Source organism: Bombus terrestris, chromosome 4 (genome assembly GCF_910591885.1).
Source record: "Bombus terrestris chromosome 4, iyBomTerr1.2, whole genome shotgun sequence".
NCBI lineage: Eukaryota > Metazoa > Arthropoda > Insecta > Hymenoptera > Apidae > Bombus > Bombus terrestris.
The window spans coordinates 17,194,855-17,219,405 of NC_063272.1; the positions used below are offsets into that span (position 1 = coordinate 17,194,855).

General features: G+C 28.5%; 2 protein-coding genes and 1 long non-coding RNA gene across 11 annotated transcripts; 1 reads left to right on the top strand and 2 right to left on the bottom strand.

Annotated features, from left to right (window-relative positions):
• Positions 1 to 104: 104 nt before the first annotated feature.
• Positions 105 to 16,940, bottom strand: LOC105667204 (pyruvate kinase). 3 transcript variants are annotated; one of them, XM_012321330.2, is made up of 8 exons: positions 16,784 to 16,938; positions 12,018 to 12,053; positions 3,590 to 3,934; positions 3,126 to 3,312; positions 2,505 to 3,026; positions 2,032 to 2,370; positions 1,553 to 1,709; positions 105 to 547 (listed from the first exon to the last, which is right to left on the bottom strand). In XM_012321330.2, the coding sequence occupies exons 2-8, from the start codon at positions 12,042 to 12,044 to the stop codon at positions 535 to 537; spliced, it is 1,590 nt and encodes a 529-aa protein (XP_012176720.1). In that variant the 5' UTR covers positions 12,045 to 12,053; positions 16,784 to 16,938; the 3' UTR covers positions 105 to 534. The 3 variants fall into 3 exon arrangements, with proteins under 3 accessions (XP_012176720.1, XP_012176722.1, XP_012176719.1); XM_012321332.2 differs by lacking the exon at positions 12,018 to 12,053 and having other exon boundaries at positions 16,784 to 16,940; XM_012321329.3 differs by lacking the exons at positions 12,018 to 12,053; positions 16,784 to 16,938 and adding an exon at positions 9,031 to 9,363.
• LOC100647806 lies at positions 4,718 to 23,973 on the top strand. Of its 7 annotated transcripts, XM_012321334.2 has the most exons (4): positions 17,652 to 17,760; positions 17,837 to 17,976; positions 19,970 to 20,072; positions 20,170 to 23,973. In XM_012321334.2, the coding sequence occupies exon 4, from the start codon at positions 20,269 to 20,271 to the stop codon at positions 22,654 to 22,656; it is 2,388 nt and encodes a 795-aa protein (XP_012176724.2). In that variant the 5' UTR covers positions 17,652 to 17,760; positions 17,837 to 17,976; positions 19,970 to 20,072; positions 20,170 to 20,268; the 3' UTR covers positions 22,657 to 23,973. The 7 variants fall into 7 exon arrangements, with proteins under 7 accessions (XP_048260998.1, XP_012176723.2, XP_012176725.2 ...); XM_048405041.1 differs by lacking the exons at positions 17,652 to 17,760; positions 17,837 to 17,976 and adding an exon at positions 4,718 to 5,430; XM_012321333.3 differs by lacking the exon at positions 17,837 to 17,976 and having other exon boundaries at positions 17,631 to 17,836.
• LOC125384908 lies at positions 17,430 to 18,582 on the bottom strand. Its single transcript, XR_007223763.1, has 2 exons — positions 18,446 to 18,582; positions 17,430 to 17,696 (listed from the first exon to the last, which is right to left on the bottom strand). It is a non-coding gene; the product is annotated as an uncharacterized LOC125384908 (long non-coding RNA).
• Positions 23,974 to 24,551: the final 578 nt, after the last annotated feature.

Here is a 24,551-nt window from a genome sequence, read left to right on the forward strand (position 1 = left end):
TAAGAAGGTAGTCCAGTACTTTGAAATTTAATACAAGATGTTAGAATTTGAAGTTTGTTATGTTTATGAGTAATTTGAAAACGATAATAAAAAACGCACGAAAGTAAAATAAATTTCTTTATTTATGTTTCCTACAGAAGATAAAGAATCAACCATAGCGTTTCAATTGGCGAACAATAATTCAAGTTTCAATAATTTACTATTTCAAATAATTATTGTACTTTATTATTGAACAACGGGATTGTGTATATGCATATGTACATTTACATATATATACGTAAAATTTGATATACATACATGTATATATATATATGTAAATACATATGAATATATATACATTTTGGTGTGCTGTATTTATGGAGGTACATTGTAATGATATTAATACTGCAGCTACTGGCATCTTTAGATTGTTATCCTTTCAGTGATTTTACTAACTTTATCATACATCATCATACAGTGTAAGTTACATATTAAATTTCCAAAATCTAAAGCTATTTAGTATCTCCTGCTCTTTACAATACAGCCAGTGTACATTTATTCAACCGTCCTAAAAAAAGAAAAATAAATATCAAAATTATATCATGAGTTTTTAAGAATAAAAAATAAAAAATATGAATGTTAATTCGTTAAACGTAAAAATACAACAGTTAATGACACAAAAGATAAGACAAAAACAACATTTACATTCTAGTACTTTTCAGTATGTACAGTTTGCTATAATATATTTCAAACAATTTTTTAATTGTTATTTGTGAATCTATATATTCAATAAAATTATTAGTATAAAAAATTAATGGGAACTAAATCACACTTTTTTAATAAAATATCTATTGATGATTCCAAATTTTCGTTGGAAACTGCTAAGAACTAAAAAGAATACGATCGTTACTAGGACAAATATAAGATATGTTTTGATATATTAGCCCTCACTAAAATAAAGTACATCAAAAAATATATCAATTTGATCCGATTTTTTCAAATTTTACTTTATTGATAATTAAAACAGATAATAATTTTTTTCCGATGAAAAATTTTCATAAATTTAAATTACGATAATAAAATAGAAAACATTAATGCACACTGAAACAAATCTTTTTAATGCAATTTATAATTTAAAAGTAGATAATATTATTTTTTAACTATTTTCTATTTCATTAAGCAGAATGATATATTTTTATACAAACTGAAAATTCACTGCATGTTTTCTGAAAAATATTTTTCATTTTCGTGAAAATATTGAAATATATTATTAATACACAACATAATATTAATACACAACAAAATATTAATACACAAAACTTTATCAACAAAGCCAAATACACAAATGTTAATTAGACCAACTATTTTCTTCTGTTTAACAAACTTTGTTAAAATGGGCACATATAATGTAATAAATTTGTATTTTTGCAAAGTGCAAGCGAAATAAATTAGCAATTGATATCAATAGAATGCATACAATAAATGCAGAAATTACATAATAGATTCATAACTATCTGTATCACTACGTATAGTACATGCATCATCATCTCGAGGAACTTCTATATCTACGTACACAATACGAAGTGTATTCGTAAATCCTGGGCCTTGTTTTAATCCAGTGACTATTACAACTGAATCTCCAGATTTAATGAAACCACGGCTTTTGCCGAATTTCAAACCACACTGGACGCGTACATCAACGTCTTTCACCCAATCAGCTAATGGCGCTTCTACACATATGAAACAAAAAAAGTGAAATAATTATTATAACATAATTATATACAAAGTTTTCATATTTAAATTATATTTGTACTCTTATTAGAAAAGTTTTATTCTACATTACTTAGTAAACGTCATTTAGTTGGATTATTTAGTATATTTCTTTTGAATAAAAGAGTTCAAGTTTAATAATAATGTTAACCATAGGAATTCAATATATTCATCACTTCTTCATTAATTCCTTTTCCTAACAATTTATTTATGTAAAATATATCTAGTTAGCAATCTTAATTCAATCTCAAAGCCTGTAATATACTATTTTCTGGTTAGTACCTTCATAATAAAGGGGCAAAATGCCACGATAAAGATGTGCTTGTCGTGCAACTTGATGGAATCTAGTTACTGCTATAATTGGACAACGTGGTCTGTACTTTGCAACTATGTGCGCTGAACGGCCGGTAGTTGTGATTACTATAATAGCACTAGCTGCACATTTTACGGATACTTCTACAGCAGCGATTCCGATAGCATGAGTAGCATCAATTGGTGGTAATGCTTTGCGAGAAAGATCTTGGAAAATTTGTGTCTGCCAAATTACAGCCTCCGCTTCTTTACAGATGTTAGCCATTGTGCGCACACACTCCAGTGGGTAATCTCCTTTGGCAGTTTCACCTATTGAAACAATAAATAATTACATATTTATGTAAATACTAATATATAAAAATTTAACAGATTAATTAAGAAATTATATATAGATGATAATCGCTTATTATGAATTAATAATATCGTAATTAAATAATTTATACCTGATAACATGACACAATCTGCACCATCAAGTATAGCATTAGCTACATCCGATGTCTCAGCTCTAGTTGCACGTGGTTTCTTCACCATAGACTCAAGCATTTGCGTAGCACAAATTACTGGCTTCCCTACTTTATTACATCTACTGATCATACATTTCTGTGCTAAGAATACTTTTTCTGGTGGTATTTCAATACCAAGATCACCACGTGCTACCATAATACCATCAGAAGCGTCGATAATTTCATCAAGATTTGTCATTCCTTGCTGATTTTCAATTTTGGATATTATTTTAATGTTCTTTCCCTTTTCACCAAGAATTGCGCGAATTTCCGCCAAAGCTTTAGCATCTCTTATAAATGACGCAAAGATCATATCAACGTCTTGTTCAACGCCAAATTGCAAATCAGATTTATCTTTTTCAGAAACAGCTGGTAAATCTACTGGTGATCCAGGTAGATTGACACCTTTGCGAGAACCTAACATTCCACCATTTTCAACAGTAGTTACAACCACATCAGGATCTAAAATATTCAATACACTTTAATAAAAAACCACTAAAATTGTATATTTTTTAAACATAGAAGAGGAGAGAAGAATATACGTAGAGAAACGATACGTACTGACTGCAGTAACTATGAGGGAAATCAAACCATCGTCAACGTAAACGCGACTTCCAACTTTCAGTACTTTAGAAATATTCTCGTAATCTACGTAAACAAGATTTGCATTGCCTTTTTCCATGTATGCCTTATCGGTAGATAATTTAAACGTTTGGTCCTTAAGTAATTCGACTTCAGCAGATCCACCCTGAGAAAGCAATAAACAATTAGGTATTATATGTTAATTTTATGTCTTACACGATATAGGATGCGTGAAAAATCCTATCACACTGCATATTTTCATTAAAAAATTTCTCGACGAGGATATCGTAAATAGTAAGAATATTTTTGAATATTTAAAATTTTTATTTTCATAATTTATGTGTGATTGTGTGGTAGTGCTCGGAAAGATCTTGAAAGAACTTGAAATACTTTGAATTACTGTATTATGATCAAATATACGAATAAATAAATGAGTTACGTACGCCTTCCAAAAGTCCAGTACGGATTTCAGGACCTTTTGTATCGAGAGCAATCGCTACAGGAACGTTAATGCCTGATCGGCTGGATAAGTTCTTCTGCGCTTTTCGTACGTTGCTAATAGTCTCAGCGTGGTATTCATGAGAGCCATGAGAAAAATTTAATCGAGCGATGTTCATGCCCGTTTCAATCATTTTTTCGAGAGTTTCGACGGATCTTGAAGCCGGTCCGATCGTGCAAATAATTCCCGAAAGACGGACGAACGATGCATGGCTGTCGATGTCCAAGGCACACATATGATCTAAATGGCTCTGAGCATACAAAACTTGCGTGTTCGGCTTTCCAGCCATCTGTGAAGATACATAACGATTAAATTTAATTCTGTTTTCATGGGAAATATTTCAAGATTATTAAAAACAATTCAAACATTTAATAGTTTAAAGCATCGCTAGACTCTGCGTAACATTTAACTATAAAACTAGTTACTACGCAAAAAACTGTCTAAAAAGCACTGCATACTTGTTTCTTAATTAGCAAATAAAATCTAATATGTGCAAGTAAATGCGATTACTATTATAATATTATATAAGCTGTAAAGGTGCTCATAAGGCGTAATTCGTTTATATGGAATTGTGTTTTTAAAGCGTGGTTAAGACGTAAAGGGAATGTCTTGTAATTCTCACACAGGAGTCTATAAACTACTACATTTTATTATTATAATATCGATGAATTTAAATTTAAAGTGGTATTTACATAATACTGTGCAACCAAAATTATTATTATATAATACCAACGAAATTCGTTTAACTATTAACATAAAGATCTGTTTAAAATGGCAAAGTAAACAATAGACATACTTTATAAAATTTAGGTTGATTATAACTACAAGCCTCCATTTTATTGAGGTATGTATAGCATGAAATTAAAGTATGGTAACTACTTATGTACATATATATACATACAGGATGTTCTATTTGAAGTTTCAAATAAAACTTAGTCTGTTTCGGGGGAAAAGGAGAGAAGAGGATCTTACGGTGGTCACAAATCTCCTCTAGGTGCACGCACTTCCCTAATTTCAAGGTGACCTTTGTTGTTTTGTGCGAAACTATATGTTTTTATTTAGGTAGGCGTATATCCCGTTTCGTAGCGAATTTATCGACCTATAATGTTGGTGTTCCAAAGTTATTCAACGTTATCTATTGCCATTTAAAATTTGCCTTCGTTGGACGTCCCCAAGATTTGTTTTACCGGAGTAGTGCGTCCATTAGGATGTAAACATGATTCGAAATCACACTAATGATGCGATTTATCATTATTTTAATTTTTTCCTCCTTATTCTTATCTATAATCTGCTGCTAGGCAGATCTTTTCAGTTTCTGTTACAGTTGCTTCGAAGGAATCAGTGTTATTGCAAATAGTATTACGTGTGCTTCCTTTCAGTAACGATCTGCTTTACTATAGTGCATTATACGCCTAATGGAATTGTCGATCCGCTTGTAATTTTAAGAGAATGCGAGGAAGTTGAAAGAATCAATTCTATCGTTTTGAGAAGAGTCGAGCTATCATTTAGGGATAGAATAAATAATTGTATCGACGTCCAAAATTATTTTTTTGAATACAGAAGATAGGAAAATAGTAAATTTTAAATGACAATAAATGATTTTGGATGACTTTAGAATACCAACACGTTGTGGGTCGATGAATTCGTCACGAAACGAGCTATACGCCTACCTAAATAAAAACGTACAGTTCTGCATAAAAAAGGCAAAGGTCACCATGAAATTATGGAAGTGCATCCATCTAGATTTGTGGCCATGATAAGATCCTCCCCCTTTCTCGAAACAAGGTAAGTTTTATTTGGGACATTTTTTAAAACGGCCTATAGCTTGAGAAACAATTGCGTGCGAAACATTAAATAGAGCACATATTATAAAACCGGTATAAACCGTATATCGTACATAGATGAACTAAGCTTGCATACATTTGAATAATTATTTAGCTTAAAATTAACTTAAAATACATTATAATATAAATCATAATTAATTTGTTTTATATACCATATATTAGATACAAGTTATAAAATAAATTAGAAGATTCTAATATTTGTTAATTACTGAAAATAACAAATATTTCTGAACATTTTGTTTCCATCAAAATGTGTATATCCTCGTCAGTTGTGAAGAGCATACTACGTTTTGATACTTTTTTGAACACTTCTACCTGAGGCTTACCGTTTAGAGTTATAGATAACTCGACAGGCAAACGTTCATCATTGTCGGTAAGATGGTTGTCGATGATCACAATCTAACCCATGCTTAGCACATATTATTTTAAATTAAACTCATTCATTAAAAAACATGTATTTACTAAGGAAATTTATTCTACCAATTTATGATGCTTTTATTCTTCGAGAGAAATCGCTCAAAGAATGCAATGAATCCAAATTAAAGCTAATACACGTATAATACAAAAATCATAGGAATTGGTTATCTAAAATTAATAGATACGTATACAATGATAATAATGATTCATCTTGTGATTATTTCAAATTATTTGTTGCTTTAGTTATAACATAATTTCACGTTAAACCAATAAATAGGAATGTTATCAATTCTTTGATTTGTTAATTGGTAAACAGCTAATACTAGTAATAAAAAAATGCTACTTTATTTTGTTAGTATGTACGAAGTGCAGAAGGAAAAATAAGCATTCTGGTGGCCTTCAAGTTTAAATAAATCGTGTTAAAATGTACTTATACTAAAATATTGCCTTAGGATGTTTAGTCGAAGAAAAATATCAATTTCATCGAGCATCAGACTTCCTTTTACATTTATCTTAATTGAGGAAAAACTTTCTGCTAATTATCTTGACCTTCATAGTCCTTCATATGATACAGACCGTGTTAAGAACAAGACTGCTTACAATTTATTAGGAAATTACATTTTGTTGTAAGCTCAGTAAGTTAATTTCATCATGTTTCTAACTGTATTGTATTTTTCAATCAGGTCTGAATATTTACGAACACTTACTGAAATTGCACATATGCCAATGATAGAAAATAGTTTTTTAAACCCTTTAGTTTGAATGGATAATTTGTCATTGATATTTATTGCACGCTAATTTTTATAGATGCTAAGATTAATCGAAATAAACAATGCGAATGCTGATCTAGTAAAAAGCTTCATTCAAAGATCATGTATCTACGTTGTTACTAGGTACTGAAAATAACATGGTTACAAGATAAACGTTTTAAAAATGTACGCTCGTAAAAAAGAGTAAAGTTCTCTTGACATGCATCTATTAGTGTGCCACGTCATACATATAATCCTTCGCGACAAAAAGATAGCGTGCTATGTAAATATAAATATTTTTAACTTTCGAAACAACATTACTTTTTGACTTTTATACCATTTAATAAGAATAGCGTATTATTTAGATATGTTTGAATACGTTTATTACAAGAAAATTTTATTTTACAATACGTATTGAAAAATAACGAAAAATCGAATGCCTAAATGCCTAATATGTATAGAAAAATATTATTTCGTAGCTCAAACGTTTGCTTTTATAAGCAATTAAACGTCGTTAAACGTCATACATTGGCAAATATTTAAATGATTTTTGAGCAAACTTCCGGCTTGATACCCAGTTTCGCTCGATGCATTTTTTAAATTTCTCAACGCCGTGAAATTATCTTCCTTTGACATGTACTAATCTTTCGTAGAGGCTCAACTCAGACCACGAGTATATACGATCGTGATTTAGACGGGCCACTTTAGAACTGCAGCTGAACCATAGAACGGTGGTTGGACTATGTTCGGACAGAACGACACACCGACCACTCGTGACCATTCGCAGAACACACGCGAATCACTCGTCTCTATTCTATCGTGTTTTGTACTTGCATAGTTGCGAGTAGTAGCGAATAGCCGCGAGTGGTCGCAAGTGGTCGGCGTGTCGCTCTGTCCGAACATAGTCCAACCACCGTTCTATCCAGCTGTGGTTCTAAAGTGGCCCATCTGAATCAAGTCCTATTGTGACCACCATCGAACAATTTCATTCTAAAACTTGGATAATTTCCTGTCTGAAGTATTCTTTTGACTTTGCTTTGTGAATACTTGTATCATTCTATTGAAAAATAAAGTTTGTGCTCGCAATTATTACAATATATTTCTTCAATTGTTCGTCTATTAAAGTAATACAATTTGAACTCTTCATCTTTCCACTTGTAATTTTAATTTCAGTTTTTCCGTAGTACCCAACGCCAGCCCACACCGTTACTCCTCTACCTCTTCTAGTTGGCAAGTTAAAATCTATGTTCTATCACTTTTTCTGACTACAAATAACTCTTCGCCATTTTTCTCTCTCAGAAGCATATATCTTTTAGCAAATTGTAAACGTGCTTCTTTACGTTGCCTCGTTAGTGGTGGTGATCAATTTTTGACGTTTTACGTATTTACATTCTTTTCTAATACGTTGTACATTACGCACATTAGCGTTTACACCAACTTCTGCAACAATTTCTCTTGCAATAGCAGTAGAATTTGATGCACTTGTTAAAGTCGCACGTTGTTGACGATTGGCTTTTAATTTTGGACGACCTGTGCTTTTTTTATTTCCATGCTCCTTTGCATTTCTTAAAACATTGTATACCACTTTCCGACTACGATTTAATTGTTTCGCAATTTTAGAAATAGAACAGTTTTCTTCGCGTAAACTATGAATTGCTGCTACTTCAGAATCACTCAATTTTTTACCACGACCCATTGTTATTAATTGCACAAAATTTCGATATCGAAACACACAGTATTAAATATCTTCTCGTATGAGCAGTTTGACGTCTTCGCACTAACTGAAAAAGGAAAACTTTGAAGCAGCGCTATCATTTTGACGCAGCGATCACCACTAATGTTTACGTTCTCAGTTTTAGTTTAACCCAGTAGGCAAAAACGAAGTGTTTACCGCGAAACGTGTAATTTATCGCTGACCGAAATGATACATAGAGTGTCTCCAATTGAAATGTCAAAACTTCGGGGACCGATAGTTATTTAAATTTGTTTCACAAAATCTTATAATTTTGTTTGTATAGATACGAAGAAAGATTGTGAAATTTGTCTAGTTTTATTGTTGAAACATGTATTCAATTTTCAATTACATCTATGGTGTCTTTAGAACCATGAATATACAGAATCGTGTCTTTCGTGGACATAATATTAGGTTGTACACAAGAAAAATGAAAGTCACAGTAAGCTTCAAGCATTATTTATTCAATTATTATAGTTTAGTATAATAAATGACTATTATCACACAGTACTTTCCCAACATGGTCTTTTTTCCAAACTTTACATTATACTACTGCTATACACAGATTATTTACTTATTTGTATTACATACTGTGATAAGTAATATTTACTTAGAGACATTTATTCTTATCGATTTGAATTACCTTGAAACATGCTGTCATCATTCCGAACAACCTTTTCTTGTACATGTTACCGTCGCGATCACTCGATCTTAAGTTCTCAGATATACAGGCAAGAACACTTTTATCACAATGTACACACTTTTAATATTATGTACTTGTTAAGGTCTTTATTTAAATTAAGGCTAATTACCGAGAAATAAATACATATATTACGATTTATAATTACTAAATTTATCGCTACGTATCGTATTGACACGTAATTGATATTATGTAACCGAAAAATATTTCCACCATTAATGCAGTTATTCGATTAACAAAATTATACCAGCGATTATGCCAATAATAAAAATTCTACGATATAACCAACTATGGTAATTTTGTTCACAAGTTCCGTACGTCTAGTCTGTCTGTTCGTCACGTACACACTAATAATAATTAGAGTCAGCACTCAACCTAAGTATCATCGTTCAAATATGTATAAATGTATCCCACGGCCTACCTAGCGATAATCCATGGACGATCTCAGTTGTTGACTTATACATGAAAGTATGTTTACCGATATATTGTATATATAATACCAAGTGGTAGTAATCGAATTTACGATTACACTTACAAAATCAATGACATAAAAATTAAGTCATGACAGCGTTACCGGCCCTCTCGCGCTCATCGGATATTAATCTAATTCAATTTACATACAACCCATTGATTTATCCTTCTTTATTTTTATATTAAAGATTATTAGCATCAATGAGTTGAGTTTAGGGTGGGTTACATACAAATAATTAATTGAAGTTCTTTGTGAATATATACGTATATAGGGAAAAGTTGTTCAGAATGATGACCTTGACAACGTATTTCAAGCTCATCAAGATCGAGAAGGTGTGCCTCTTTGTAAATAATTATCCATAGATATGTATAGGTACTGTAGATAGGGCTAAAAATCGATCTTACATCCATTTTCGTTAAAGTGACGATACCGATATGAATACGAATACACCAAAGCTATAAATCGAGCATTAGTTTACAAACGAAGAAAAAGAAACAGAAAAGTGAGCTAAAGAAAATTGTCGATTTTTTTAAATGATATTATATTATCATCGAAAATCAGCGTTATGTGTTTCAAATTTTAGCTCTCTAGCTGGTTGAGAAGTGGGTGAAATTTCGCTTAAAATGTTCCATCCATATAGATCAGCATAGAAGCAAACTAAAATAATTGCATTATTCAGCAAAGAATACTTAACATATTCGCTATTACTAAAATATAGCTATTTCTCGCCAGAATATCTTTTATCAGAGATATCTTTAGTTTAACTAATAACATTTGTTTTCGCTTCATTTCTTGCGATTTTGTTTGCCTCTCTACATATTTTCGTTAAAATGCGTGAACTAAAAAATTTAACAACTGCGTCAGTAGTTATTATTGAGAGGCTACTTATCAACTATGTAAATTTTAAATACGCAACGTATGTGCCAATAGCAGTAAGTGTTGTAATATATTCGCTAAAACTTGTAATATACATTCAGTATATGTATATATTCTGTTACAAATCTTGTATATATAGTACCAAAAACAGATTAACTCAATAACATCTGATAACGTCTCTTGAGAAAAATTTGTTGTTATTCAGACAATTAAAATCAGACTTGGGTAGTTTTCTGTATTCTGCTGACAAGGACAAAAATATGATTTGTAGGAAACTAAAAGGTTATAAAGAGAGTATTTTGATTTGAAAAAAGATACTATTAAGTTGTTGAAAGTTATATAACATAGAAATTAGTAAACACATAAGTAGTACACTTAGATGTTTAATTTTCTACATATCTTGAATTTATTGATTTAATGACAATAAAACAATATTACCCATATTGCTGGAATTTATTACAAAATTCAATGAGCTTCTAAAGTTTTGTAATATAGCTTATAGAAACATACATTAACATGCTTAAAAAAATGAAGAACGTTCAAAGTCAATTTTTAACGAATACACTAGAAAATATTCTATGTGAAAAAATGCAAACATTATAATTCATACTGCAAAAACACACATAGCACAGGTCAGATACAAGTCATGCAAGAACTAAGTTAACTCTAGATAAGTAACTCCAGATACTTATCACGTTTATTCGATAATTATTTTCTTTCGATTATTACTAAGATATTATAAAACAAGCAAAACAAATTAAATAAGAAGAAAAACATCGAAGAAAATATAAAAAGGAAAATATCATCTAATCATTGCATTGAGATAAATTCGAAGACAAAAATGTTTGCTACAATTACATTATCTTTCACGATCGTGATATTCGACAGGAATTGTGCATAACTCTTTGTCTATGAATAATATCTACGATAGCACTTTTCATAATTTAACTTCCTAAGCAGTTTAAACTTTTGAAATATGAAAATTTTTGCCGATTAACGTGCGTACTAACTTTCGTAAATTAGAAATTCTAATTACAAAGATTGTGCCAAATACTATAGTGACTTTTAAATTTTAAAAGTTGAAATAAAGCGAAAGGATCGCATGCAAAAAAGGAAACACAATGCAAATATATTATTTATAATTTGTTACACTTGACAACGATGTACTTAGCTACGATCAAATTCGATAACAATTTTTTATCGTATCGGATACTACGGTAAAACTTCGTTTATATGAATCTATTGGAAAACAAATTCGTTCGTAGAACACCATCTGTGATTTTTCGTTCAGTGAATAGAAGTTCGTGTTCATATAAGAGAAGAATTCCACGAAACATTTACTCTAAACACATAATAATTTTGCGAGCTTGTAGCGACTGCGAAGCATAAGAGCGAGTCACATAACATTTCATTCATATAAACAGAGTTTCACATATTCGCGAACATTCAGCGTAATTCGTGTAATGGCCTAAGCTAACGAAATAATAATATACGTGCGACAAAAAATCGAAGTTAAAAAGAAAAAGAAACTGTGGCAACACATAAAGTAAAACCATTGCAAAACAGTTGTCCACAATAATACCTTATCGTAGATGGTAACCCAGACCATTTTGGTAGGCTGCGCAAATAAAGAGGACACAGGAATTAGTTGCAATACTGGCTCGATGACAGCGAGCCTACGTCTGACTGCATTCGTTGATGTACAAGGTATAAACTGCTTATCGCTTAAGCAACGGAAGTTTCGGAACAAGCGGAAGTATATAGAGGAATTGAAAACGTCCAATGGACGTCTTAGACGATGGCGGTACCAGTGCATGCAGCAAGTGCGGCAAAATTCAAATGACGACATTCTAATTCATTTATTCAAAAGAATTATAATTTCCACGTCAACTGCGTTCTTTCATTTCATTAATGGTATAAAGAGTATCAAAAATTAGTTCGATAAAGTAAAAGTCGTAAAGATAAAGAAAATGTTTATGAATTTATCTTACGATATCTTTTTCTATGTCTCGTAGATTTAGATAGCTTGCCTTAGCTACGTGAAACGCATTATACGTATGTATAAAGAAAATTTTATATCAAGCCGATTCTTCGTACAATTTTAAGTAGTCTCTTTGTATATTTAATTTACTATTAGATCATACAGGAAATTGAAATTATATTCAAATAAATAAAATATACAATGCGTGTGTTGTTCTTCTAAGCAAATGTTGCCAAAATTGTACCTAAAAAATTGAAGTAATAACTTTCAGTATTAAGATTTACACAGCCTATTGTATGGAATGCAGAAAACACACATCAAATGAAGCAATGTGCGATTCACGCAATGTTCACATAGTACATAAACGTCATTAACCTAATAATTATCGATCATAGTTAAGAAATGTTCGTATTTCTTCTATGATTCGTTTATATCTTATCAATATCTTCATTTACAATATCAAATAAAAGAATTGATACTAATATACAATTAATCAAGCAATAAATTAATAATGAATTAATCAATACAAATTAATAAAAATAAAACGTGAACAATCAAATAAAAATATTGGCTTTTACGGAATACACATGTATGTATATTATCCGTCTGCACTCGCCGCCATCGTCTGCAAATATCTGGGGTCTTTAATTAACTGAATTATACGATTCTTTAACAATTACGAACTTAAGAAATAAAAACAACATAATATGTTTGATAACAAAATATATGTATATGCACGTATATATTTTTTGTTTCATTTTTACTGTCATATTTCTATGAAATATTATATGTTCATTAAACAAACATTTTTCAAGTTAACGCGATCTAGTTTTCAACAAAAGCAAATCCTCACTTTGTTCGAACCAAACAATAAATGCAGCAATAAATTAAACTTAACAGAATAAGATAAACATTGTCGATTGATGAACTTTTGTGAAGATTACCTACGATGAAATGATTTGAAAAATAACATGTTTTATATAAGTTGACCATCATATGTCCTATACATGTCCACCAACATATAAATTACTCACATCAAATTATGTGTTTCTAAAAATTTCTCAATTTTTATCCGAAACATTTTCGATCAGTTTCAAAGATATTCACAGGAATCGACTTAAGTGAGACATTCTATATTAATGAAATTGTTTAATGAACTTTCGTGATGCGTATCTATTGTATTTTTTATAATTAATCGAACATATCTATATAACATATCTAAAGCAAATTTTGGCAATATAGCATAACACTGGAACTAACTTTTCCCTTTCTTCTTGTTGTACCGTAGCGTTAACTCTACTAAGAAAAAAAGGTTTCATGTTACTACACATCTTGTTCGTCAAAATAATCACCTCGTTTCTTTGTGTTCTATGTTTACGTTTCTATATTATGTTTCTAGATGTAATCCAAACAATATTATATTCTAATACGCTCCATTGATTTTTACAACATCTTGTATTCGTTCAAAGGAAAAGTGTTTCCAAATGAAAATGTAACTTGTACCATATTTTATTGTGAGTACTGTACGCTAGGACCTACATATATACATATTTCGGTCACGATCACATCGAGGAACAGATATCGAGTGTCCAATTTATAAATTGTTTAGCATATTCAAAGGGTTTCTTTCTTATTTCGTGATTTTAATAACTATTTCGTAGATTCCTTGTTTTTACTAACTACTAACTATTGGTATTTTACTGTAGTTAGAAACAAGTATGTATAGGTACCCAAACTTTCTGACAATGGAGCGTATACATTTATCTTCTTTATCTTTACTTTTATGCTTAAGACAGATATAAACTAATAATCTACTTCAAACTAATAAAATGCTTTCAGGTGAAATAAGTTTATAGTAATATAAGTAAATATTTCAATTAGAGATTTAGAACATCGCTATTATTTAAATACTCAAAAATGTACAATAATACAGCATAAATATATAAATTTATACTATTTCGTACAAAATAAAAATTTATATTCAGGTAAATTTCTAATAAATTTCTGAGAAATACGAAAAATTAAGAAAACGCATACTTTTTCGCATTTAATTTCTATTTTCACTAATTTATTAAAAAAAAACATCGTAGTTTAGATATAAAAAATTCATATTTAATATTCAAATAATTGTGTAAAATATATTAGCAGAGAAACTGTTAACTATTGTATTTACTTCTGTATTTAAATGATATATCTATAAATTCATTGAAATAATTAATTATTGAAGATCAATAATTTTTCCAATAATTATCAGCAAACACATAAGGACATATCTGATTAACAGTTATCAATGAAATTAGATTTAACTTCAAAACAGGAGATTAATTACGCGCGATGATAAAATCATCACGCTATAGTGGCGTGTTATAAATCGTGTCATACATACAATTTCATAAAGACCGTGTCATTAAAGTTTCATCAACTAATCTTCAGTTCAACAACTGAAGCAATTGGCGATATAAACTTATTATGGAATCGTATTTGATGACGTAAAGCTTCGCTATAACGCGGTGATTTACAAGTCATACGTGCATTATTTTTCCCTTTTTAGACGGAAGAAATCCCGAAACATACTCTATGATAATCTTTACTATAAAAGATTATCGAATAACACCAGAATATCAATGCTTTTATAATATGATATTTCAACCGCAAACATTTTTCAAATTATATGTTCGATATTCTTTTTTTAGAATTTAATATGTTACAATTTATTCATAGGTCAATAAAATGTCCAATTAAAAAAGTGAATTAATTTCACACACATATACGCATATAATTTTATTATATTATATAACATCTTCGTTACAAAGTGGCATTTGAAATATCATACTGATATATTTTTTATTATTTGTTCCCCCACTAAACTTTTTTGTATAAGATGAGTAATCTAATCACTTCACATTTTCTAGCAATATTATAAGTAAAATTTCGTTCCTCTCGAGTATAAAAATTATTAAATTCATTAAAAATATAACAACCTTTGCCAATTTCTACCAAAATATGTATAATTCATAACAAAGATACGACGTTAGGTTTTTATTCCAATAATATATATTCATATTATCATTTATGTATAACTTGAATTTTTATTTTATACGACAACCAATTTCGTATCTCTTATAAGCTTAATTTCATATTTGTATTATAATTTATGATATTCCAGATATAATAACGTTACATTAAAGAAAAGACGACATGTTTTTTATATATATGAAAATTACTATGTCTTAAAAATTATTTCAACGAAAAAAGTAAGGAATATTTATTTGAAATATAAATTTAATTTTCATATTATTTTTTAATATATACTTCATTTAAGATTCATACAAGACTTATATATTACCTATGTAACCATAAAATTTAAAAATGCAAAATTGAATCAAAGTACATATGTATATCTAAACAAAAATATATTTTTTATAGAAATTGTGGGTTAATATTTAATTTCATTATTATCTATCTATTATATCATTATTATTTATCCGTATAAAATTTGTACACTTTAATAACACTAAGTACTTATGCACAATATAAAATTTAAATATAGTTTATATATCTTTGTAGTCATATTGCACATATACAAGGAATGATGAATTTGCACAAACTAAACAACAAATGTTTGATATATAAATCTTCAAAAATGTGTTCAAACTAAAACCATTTGATACATTACTTATCAGAAATGTATTCAAATTAAAATGTCTGATATATTAATCATCAAAAATATAAAAATTCATAAATGTAAATTAAAGCATTATGACACCCACTTTGTGATTTGTGTATATTTTCTATTTTTATTAGTTATTATACAGTTAATTCCAAAAAAAACTCTATACACTATTATTACACTTTTATGAATATATAAATAATTATATAAAATGCTAATATAGATTAAACTAAAGAAAGAATAGTTAATCTCAAATATATTAACTGAAATTTTAATTGTATCTAGAATAAACAAAAAACAATTTTAGGAAAGAATTTTATACGAATATTATAAAGTATAAAAATGATTCAAGATTACTTTCAAACATGGTACTGAACTTTTAGAAAGCAAATTAAAAGAATTTATTGTTTCAAGGTCAAAACGATATTCGTTGTTCTGGCTATATATTTGTTATATATATATATTTGTTAATAAGATTCATGTGGTAATACATACATACAATGAAAATTAAGTAAAACCCTATTAAATGAAAAGAATAAGCAAAAGTTGGAACTTCTATCGACAGTTACAATGATATAGAAAAAGTTATTTAAAGTATACAAATTCTTAAGGTTATAATCATCAAAGTGACAGCAAAATTTATATCACTTTATGATGTATTACTTTATAAAACTACATAATTTATTTTAGCTATTACCTTGCCAAAACTGTTGAAACAAACTCGAATTTAATGAGACAGAAACCAATAATCAGATCAGACGTCTGTAAAAACCAAACTAACACGCCCACAGCTTACAAGAAACTGATGTTTTAAGGACACGAAAGGTCACTGTCGCTAGTCGCTATTTCCTAGTGCGCCCATCTTGTACCTCTAGACTGATTTTCAACGCAAAATGTTCATGTGCATTCAAAATGTTCATAAAAGTTCTTATCGATTCATTAACATTATTTAAAATAGCTATACAGGAAGAAGTATATACAACATGTTTTTATTAATTAAATCATTTATAATATTTTTATTAAAATTGTATACATAATATAAATTGTAAACTACTAATATACTAATACAGTTATACTATATATTAATATGCAATTTGTGAAATTATCACGGAATTACAAATAATTTATTTTAATCACATCAAGTAACAACATACAATTAAATTTACGTATTTGTAAAAAAAAATCTGTATTGTAATAAAGAATATATGTTTTCAATTTGAATAAATGGTTTGTATCTTATATTAGTCATGAATTTGATAAATTAAGATATAAAATAATAAATTAATAGAGTACGAATTACAATAACTTGTCTTATGACAATAATTGTCATATAGAAAATATAGAAAAATTTTTTATTTTTTTATTCGCAATCTTGTGGTTTTCGACGTGTAGAATCTGCGGAATCCATTGGTTCAAAAGTTATGACTATATAAAATTGAGCATTTTAAGGGTATTTTACATATTACTTTGACGCCATATTGACTTCTATCCATGCTTCGTCCAATGAGTGGACCGCACAGATAACATCTGATTGGATCGCACAGATGAACATTCGCATGCTCTCTACATACGTTTACCTTGTTCAAGAATGGAGTGTTTTCGGATCGTTTCTATCAACAAAGCCAACAAATCGATGTTATAACGGCAGAAACATCGCCAAACAAATTCGCACAGGTGATGGTCAAATTCATTATCATGAAACGAGGGAAGTGACCTCTCTCCCACAACCGAATTCGATTTTATTTTTTAGGTATGCTTACGTATTTAGGCATTTACGTATCAGTAGCTGTACATACTGTACGTATAAACAGATTTCGACACTCGCTAGGGAAAATCGTTCTAATATTCAATCGTGACTAGTTGCGAAAAATCAACATGGAAGACAAGAAGGTATGGTTCTACGCGTGCGTAATATACTATGAATGCTCAGATAGAGACAGATACAATCTATTCATCTTTGTCTGTCTCGAAGGAACGCGAACTTTATTGATCTTTTATGTTAATTTTTTACGATTAGACGTAATTTAATTTTTAGATGGTTTTTTCTAACTAGTGTCCAGATCTACATGATCTATCTATATATCTATAATATATATATATATATTTAGTTACATGTACATCATGATATAAATGAACCAGATTATAGTTTCACCTAATTACAAAAATATCTAATACAATTATTAAAATTTCATTACATAATAGTAAAATTTATAAATTATTTTAACTCCTACTTGAAAATATCCTAAAACTATCCAATTCTTCTTATTTTAAAACATGATCCACGTTGTGGGATTATTTAATATTTCGTTTTTTATGATGAACAATGAAAAAGTATATAAATTATAACGTAAGTACTTACTTTGATATATATTTGTTATTGAATATGTATATATTTTCGTATAAATGTTTTTACATATATAGATATGTATTAAATCTTGACTTTATTAGGACATATTCGAATCCTTAATGCAATAGATGTCACCCTTAGATATACTGTGACTATATATATTTATATACATAATTTGGTTTTATTACATCTGGTTATCATGATGTTCGATATTTTTTTACTGATTTTCGTGATATTTAAAGAAAAGCCCACCGGTATACGCGATGGCAAGTAAAATAAGTAAAAAGGTTTCTGGTGACGATTCGCTTTCATTATCTTATAATGAAGGTGTTGAAAGGTAAAATAAATATTGGTATAGGTTAATATTATGATTTGACATTTTGACAGATATAATTAATATGAAAAGTGATTGTGAGATTAATGTGTAGGTTTTGCAAGCAGTTTCTCTATAATTTTTAATTTTTGTTTCATCAATTAGTATTTAGTATAATAGTATTAAGTATTCATTTATTATATTTAAATTTATTTCAAACTATTTGTGCTTATCATAACATCTATATAATTTAGAAGTATAAATTAGAAGAAGAACAATATAATAGCAAAATATAACAATTCTATGGTTATATTTTATAGTTTTTTAATATGTATGTTCATAATTTGTTTTATACTAAAATTTTAATATGTCAAAATATACAGTAGTAAACTAACTTACATCATTTCTTTTATGTGGATCTGTATTTGCAATATCTTACTCTTTTATACATAATAATACAAACATAAACAAAGCACAAAACACATTATTATAAATACAAGTAAAAAAGCCTGTTTTACGATAATATTGTGTCTAAAAGTATTGGCAAATTCTTAATAATAATATTTGATTTAATGGTTTCGATAATGGAATATATTAAATGTTAAGCAATTATAATTTAGTATTTTATATTGTATCTTTTTATGTTGTGTTCGTAAAAATATAAATTTGCCATATTACTCAAAGTTTAGTTATTAACTTTAGCAGCTATACAAGTAATAAAAATTAACATGTTATTTTAATTAAAAAAGCAACAAATAAGTATCTCTCTATAATGGTTTTGAAGAAAAAACTTAAATTCTAAAAAAAACAAGTGAAGTTACTAAATATAATTAAGAGTATGGTATATAAAACAGACATATAATAACTTCATTTCTTAAATTATATATTAGTCCAACATTTTTAATTTGATCTTTAAGGCATATAAATCTTTTCATACTAATTAATTAAGTGTTAACATTGCATTTGTTTTAGTATTTTAATGCATGATATATAAATATTATTTGTCATTATTATTTGTATTAATAGCATTATTGAACATGTATTAGCTAAACATGTATAATTATAAAGTAGTATACTAAATATAATAAAAAGAGGATATACATATAAACAATATATGGAATTTTACATTTGTATGCAGTATATTATTTATATTATTTATATCTTTTTTGTATTTAACTGTTTCTAATTATTTTGATTGAGTATGTATTACATGTATATTTCAGAATCACAGGTTTTAAACATTATTCAACCTTTAAAATATCTCCCACTGTCATAGAAGAGAGACAAAAATTTTGGAATGAATTCTTTCTTAAATATTCAGAAAGAGTATGTATAATTTATATTTTTTTTGTCACAGAGATATTTACTAAATAGTTTCTTCTTTTCATAATAATAGTAGTAATTATAATATATTTTATTTCAGGAATTTGATAAAACTGAGTTGGATATCTTTACATTAAAACCATGTCGAAAAGAATTCTATGTGGAGGAGAAAACAGAAGTAGAAACGGTAAAGCAGCCTATGTGTAAACCATTAAATGTGGTACAATATTGGGTAAATACAGGTTATCTACCTTATACAGAGCTTTATGTAAAGAAAGACAAACAATTGAATATTGAATTATCTTTGACAAGCGAAGAATATATAAGTTCATCGCATCATAAGTCTTCTAGTAGTTCTGTTGATACTGCTGCTTATATTTTATCAAATATGAATACAACTAATAAAGTAGAAACAATGGCTATTGTAGAGGGAGCAAAATCTAATTCAATAGGAAGTTTTCAAAAGACACAAGATATTGATGTAATACAAAATAAAATATGTGAAGAGAATAACGGAGAGAGTAATGAAAATATATTGGAGACTAATGGTAGTGATGAACAGCAGTATTCTCCTAAGATTTGTGAAATGTCAAATCATGTGTTATCACAAAAGGGTACGGATGAGGAGGAATATACGACACAAACACAAAGAAATATATATGCAGATGTTGCTACAGATATGTTGTCAGGAACAATTAATAGTCATGAAAAACTAATACAAACATTTCATGATAGTATTAATAGTAATTCTTACATTAAACAAAATTTATCAAATACGAAATCACCACATGTCAACCAAACTTCCTTGACAGAAGAAAGCTTTAAGTTTGAAGATAGTTCTACAAAAATAGGACATCGGAAGAAATTATATACTGGTAGAGATTCACCTGTTGATCTTATTAGTATGAAAAGTAATAGCAGAAGTGCAATATCTAATTCAAAACAAAATTTACATCCTGCATTAGATTTTGAATGTAAGTTATCAAAAAAATGTAAAATTAGTAAGAAAAGAAGAATGAGTTGCTTTTCCACATATAATAAACTAATGAATACTAGCCAATTTAATATTTCTAATCATAAGAAACGTAAACGGAAGAAAAGTGTACCAAAATTCAAGGCTATAAATGACAACATTACAAAGAATTCAGTGATAGACCAACATTTAGTAAAAAGTGGCACTGATAAATATGTAAATAGATCTCTATCAGCTAATGCATCTATAAATAAACAAACCGAATTTAATAAATCCGTAAACCGTTTACAAAAACTAAATACAAAAAGATATAAGAAATTAGAAGAATTACAAAGTTTAAATCCAGTAGTTTGTTTAACACGATTATCAAAAGATGATATTGCAAAATATAAAAGATCAAAGAAGATAATAAAAAGTATTAATAATTTAAGTATAATTGAATTATCAGAACTTAGTAATCAACGACGTAGACGATTAAATAAAATGACAAATATGAAACACTTAGTTGTTCGTTTATCACGTTTGTCAGAACGCGATATTGAAAAATATAAGAGGCTAAGTAATGTGGCATTAAACCTAAATTCAAAGGTTCATTTAAAAAAATCATCAGAGATCGAAATTCAAAAGTATACAAAATCTACCAACACTATGAACAATTTTAGAAATTTAAATCCAGTGGTTTTATTAAAAAGACTGTCAAACATTGATATTGAAAAATATAAAAGTGCCAATAATAAAAGTACATTAGGTAGAAGTGATTCATTTTCAAAATTTGCTCAATTACAAAATGGTGATAAGTTTAATAACCTTCCAAAACTTGATAAATTAATGCATATGACTTCTATGTTGCATGCTGTTGCAGTAACTGAAGACGCAGTTAGTGACCAAACTACTGTTTTGCTTTGTAAGTGTGATAATATGTCACTCGGCGATTGTTCTACAGATGATTTAACTATATTTTCAAAAAATAGTTCTCAATCCCATTCTACTTCTATAAAAACTCGTAATAATCGTATGTTACAAATAAAAGAAAAATTTCATGAAAAAGGGGAAGAATTAAATAGCAAAATATGTAATAAAAAAAAAGGTATGACAGAAGCGTGTGCTAAAAATAAAAGAAAAAGAGTAAATGATAAAAATCAGTTAAAGCCTAGTACCAATAAAAGCAATCTTAAGAATAAGCGTGGTTCAAGAAAAAGACAATTTACAAAGCTACATAGTATAAATAATTCTTTTGAGAATAATTCGGAAACTTCAAATATAAATAAAGATGTAGTTCTTGAAAGAGGTAATGAATGTATGAATAAGAATAAAAAGAAATCACATATCTCGATTTCCTCCGATGAAGATAATGAATTTATGAAACTTGTACATTGTTCAGAAGATATGCAAAAATTAAAACTAAGACAATATTATAAAGTATTGAATGAGAAATTCAATAGTACAATAGATAAATTAGAAGAAACAAGGAATAGTATAATAAAATTTACAGTTTCAAGTATGAATTCAACTAGTTTATCAAATAATTTACTTTCAGACTCTATAATTAAAGATGGTAAGTTTAAAAAAAGACAAGAAAATTTAAGCCCAATGAAAAATGAGGAGTGTTTGTAACAATGTAATTTATTGGTAGAAGAAGATTGTAATCAAAAGTTACGTAAAACAGAAATTGAAATTGAAAATTTAAATTATTGTCCAAGATGAGTGTTACAGAAAACAAAAGCAAATCTTTATGTCTTGAAACAAAAATTTTTGATTCTGAACCATTGACCTAGCAATTTATTAATTTGAGATGACAAGAGATGACAAGAATAACTTAATAGAAACTAATTTATAGTTATTATATTCTTTAAAAAAAAAAAAGATTTCTTGGTATATATAGCAAAATGTAATGCATTTAACTCATTGCAGCATTAATCATGCGTGCAGAAGTAAATGCTGGTGATGTAGAATAAGATTCGACTAATATAAAGTAGATATTATATACGGCATATTCTTGTTATTTTTAGTATGCATTTTTCTTTAAATGACAAATATGAAGAAAGAATGGCAGAAGAAAAACTTTTACAATGTTTCATAAGCGATACAACAACGTATATTAATTTTCTATATTTGCAATGTTTATATATGTTATTGTATTTTTTCTCTTTCATCTTGTTCTATCACCGTTTACGAGAAGAATGTCTATACATCTATCTTATAGTAATAACGTACACATCTGATATATTTAACCTCTTGCCACACATTTCTTTTGTAGGCGACATTAAATGCAATTTCTCGTGACGACCATAGTCGTCATTTGCGGCAATACGTTAACCGGTACTCTCAAATAACGATTCAAGTTTTTGATAGAAAGTAATAATATGGTTAAATGTAATAGGTTCCAAAGGTTAGATATCTAAGTGAACGTGTAAAAAGTGTAGAAAAATTGACAAGGAACTTATTATCGCCGCAACGAATTGTAAAAATATAAAAATTAATATAAGTAGCATACTTATATAGAAATTAACTGAATCTCAATGAATTAAAAACAGGTAATATTGAAGTATCTTTATTTTAAAATTACCGGATGATATTTTAGAAACCTGCAGGAGTATTTAAGAATTTTCGGGGATTCTCAAACATAAAAAACTAAAACAAGCTGTTTGAACTTAAACGACTTAGTATGCAGATGATATACATAACGGAGGTTAAAAAATAGGTTGGACGGAGGGTTAAATGAAGAATTTGTTTGATTCTCTATATTGCATGTTTTACATACATATAAAGCGCTATTATATATTTTTTGCTCCTGTATATATATTTTGATTAATTTCTTACTTTCGATTATTAATTTATCGTTTGCAATTAATCAATGTTTTGTTTCTATGATACTTTATAACAAATTATGTTAAAATATAACAATAAACTGTTTTTTTTATACATATCCTATTCCAGACCCAAAGCTATTACATAGTTTTATTATTATTATTTGCTTGAGTATAATTTGTTAAGCATCCTGTCTCTTGTACATATGTTCCTTGTAATCAAAATTTGCAAAAAGTCTTTCCAATTCTTTTCTTTTCCATACAGTTCACTGATGTTTACATTTCAGTGTTTTCAGTTTTTTCATACATCTTCAAATGTATGTCTTTCATACATCTTTACATCTTCATTTGCATTGCTTATCTTATACATATATTTTCTGTTAGCAGAAGATTGTCCTCAAACAGCAACAGTTCCATTTGTTCGATTACTTTTTGGTATCCTCTTTTTATGAAAAAGTCATCAGTATCATATACGAGTAAGGAATATAGAGACGTGCTCAATGAGTCTTCCACGAGTCTGAGACATGCATCTCCTTTATTCTTATTCCACCCGCTGTCTCGACCCTCATCATTGCTTTTTCATACTATTTTTTTATCAGCCTTATCATTCGTGAACTCAAGCCCATGTCAAATAACTTTTTCCATAATACTGAGTTCACGATTGAGTCGAATGCTCTTCGAAAATCTACGAATGTTGTCGGT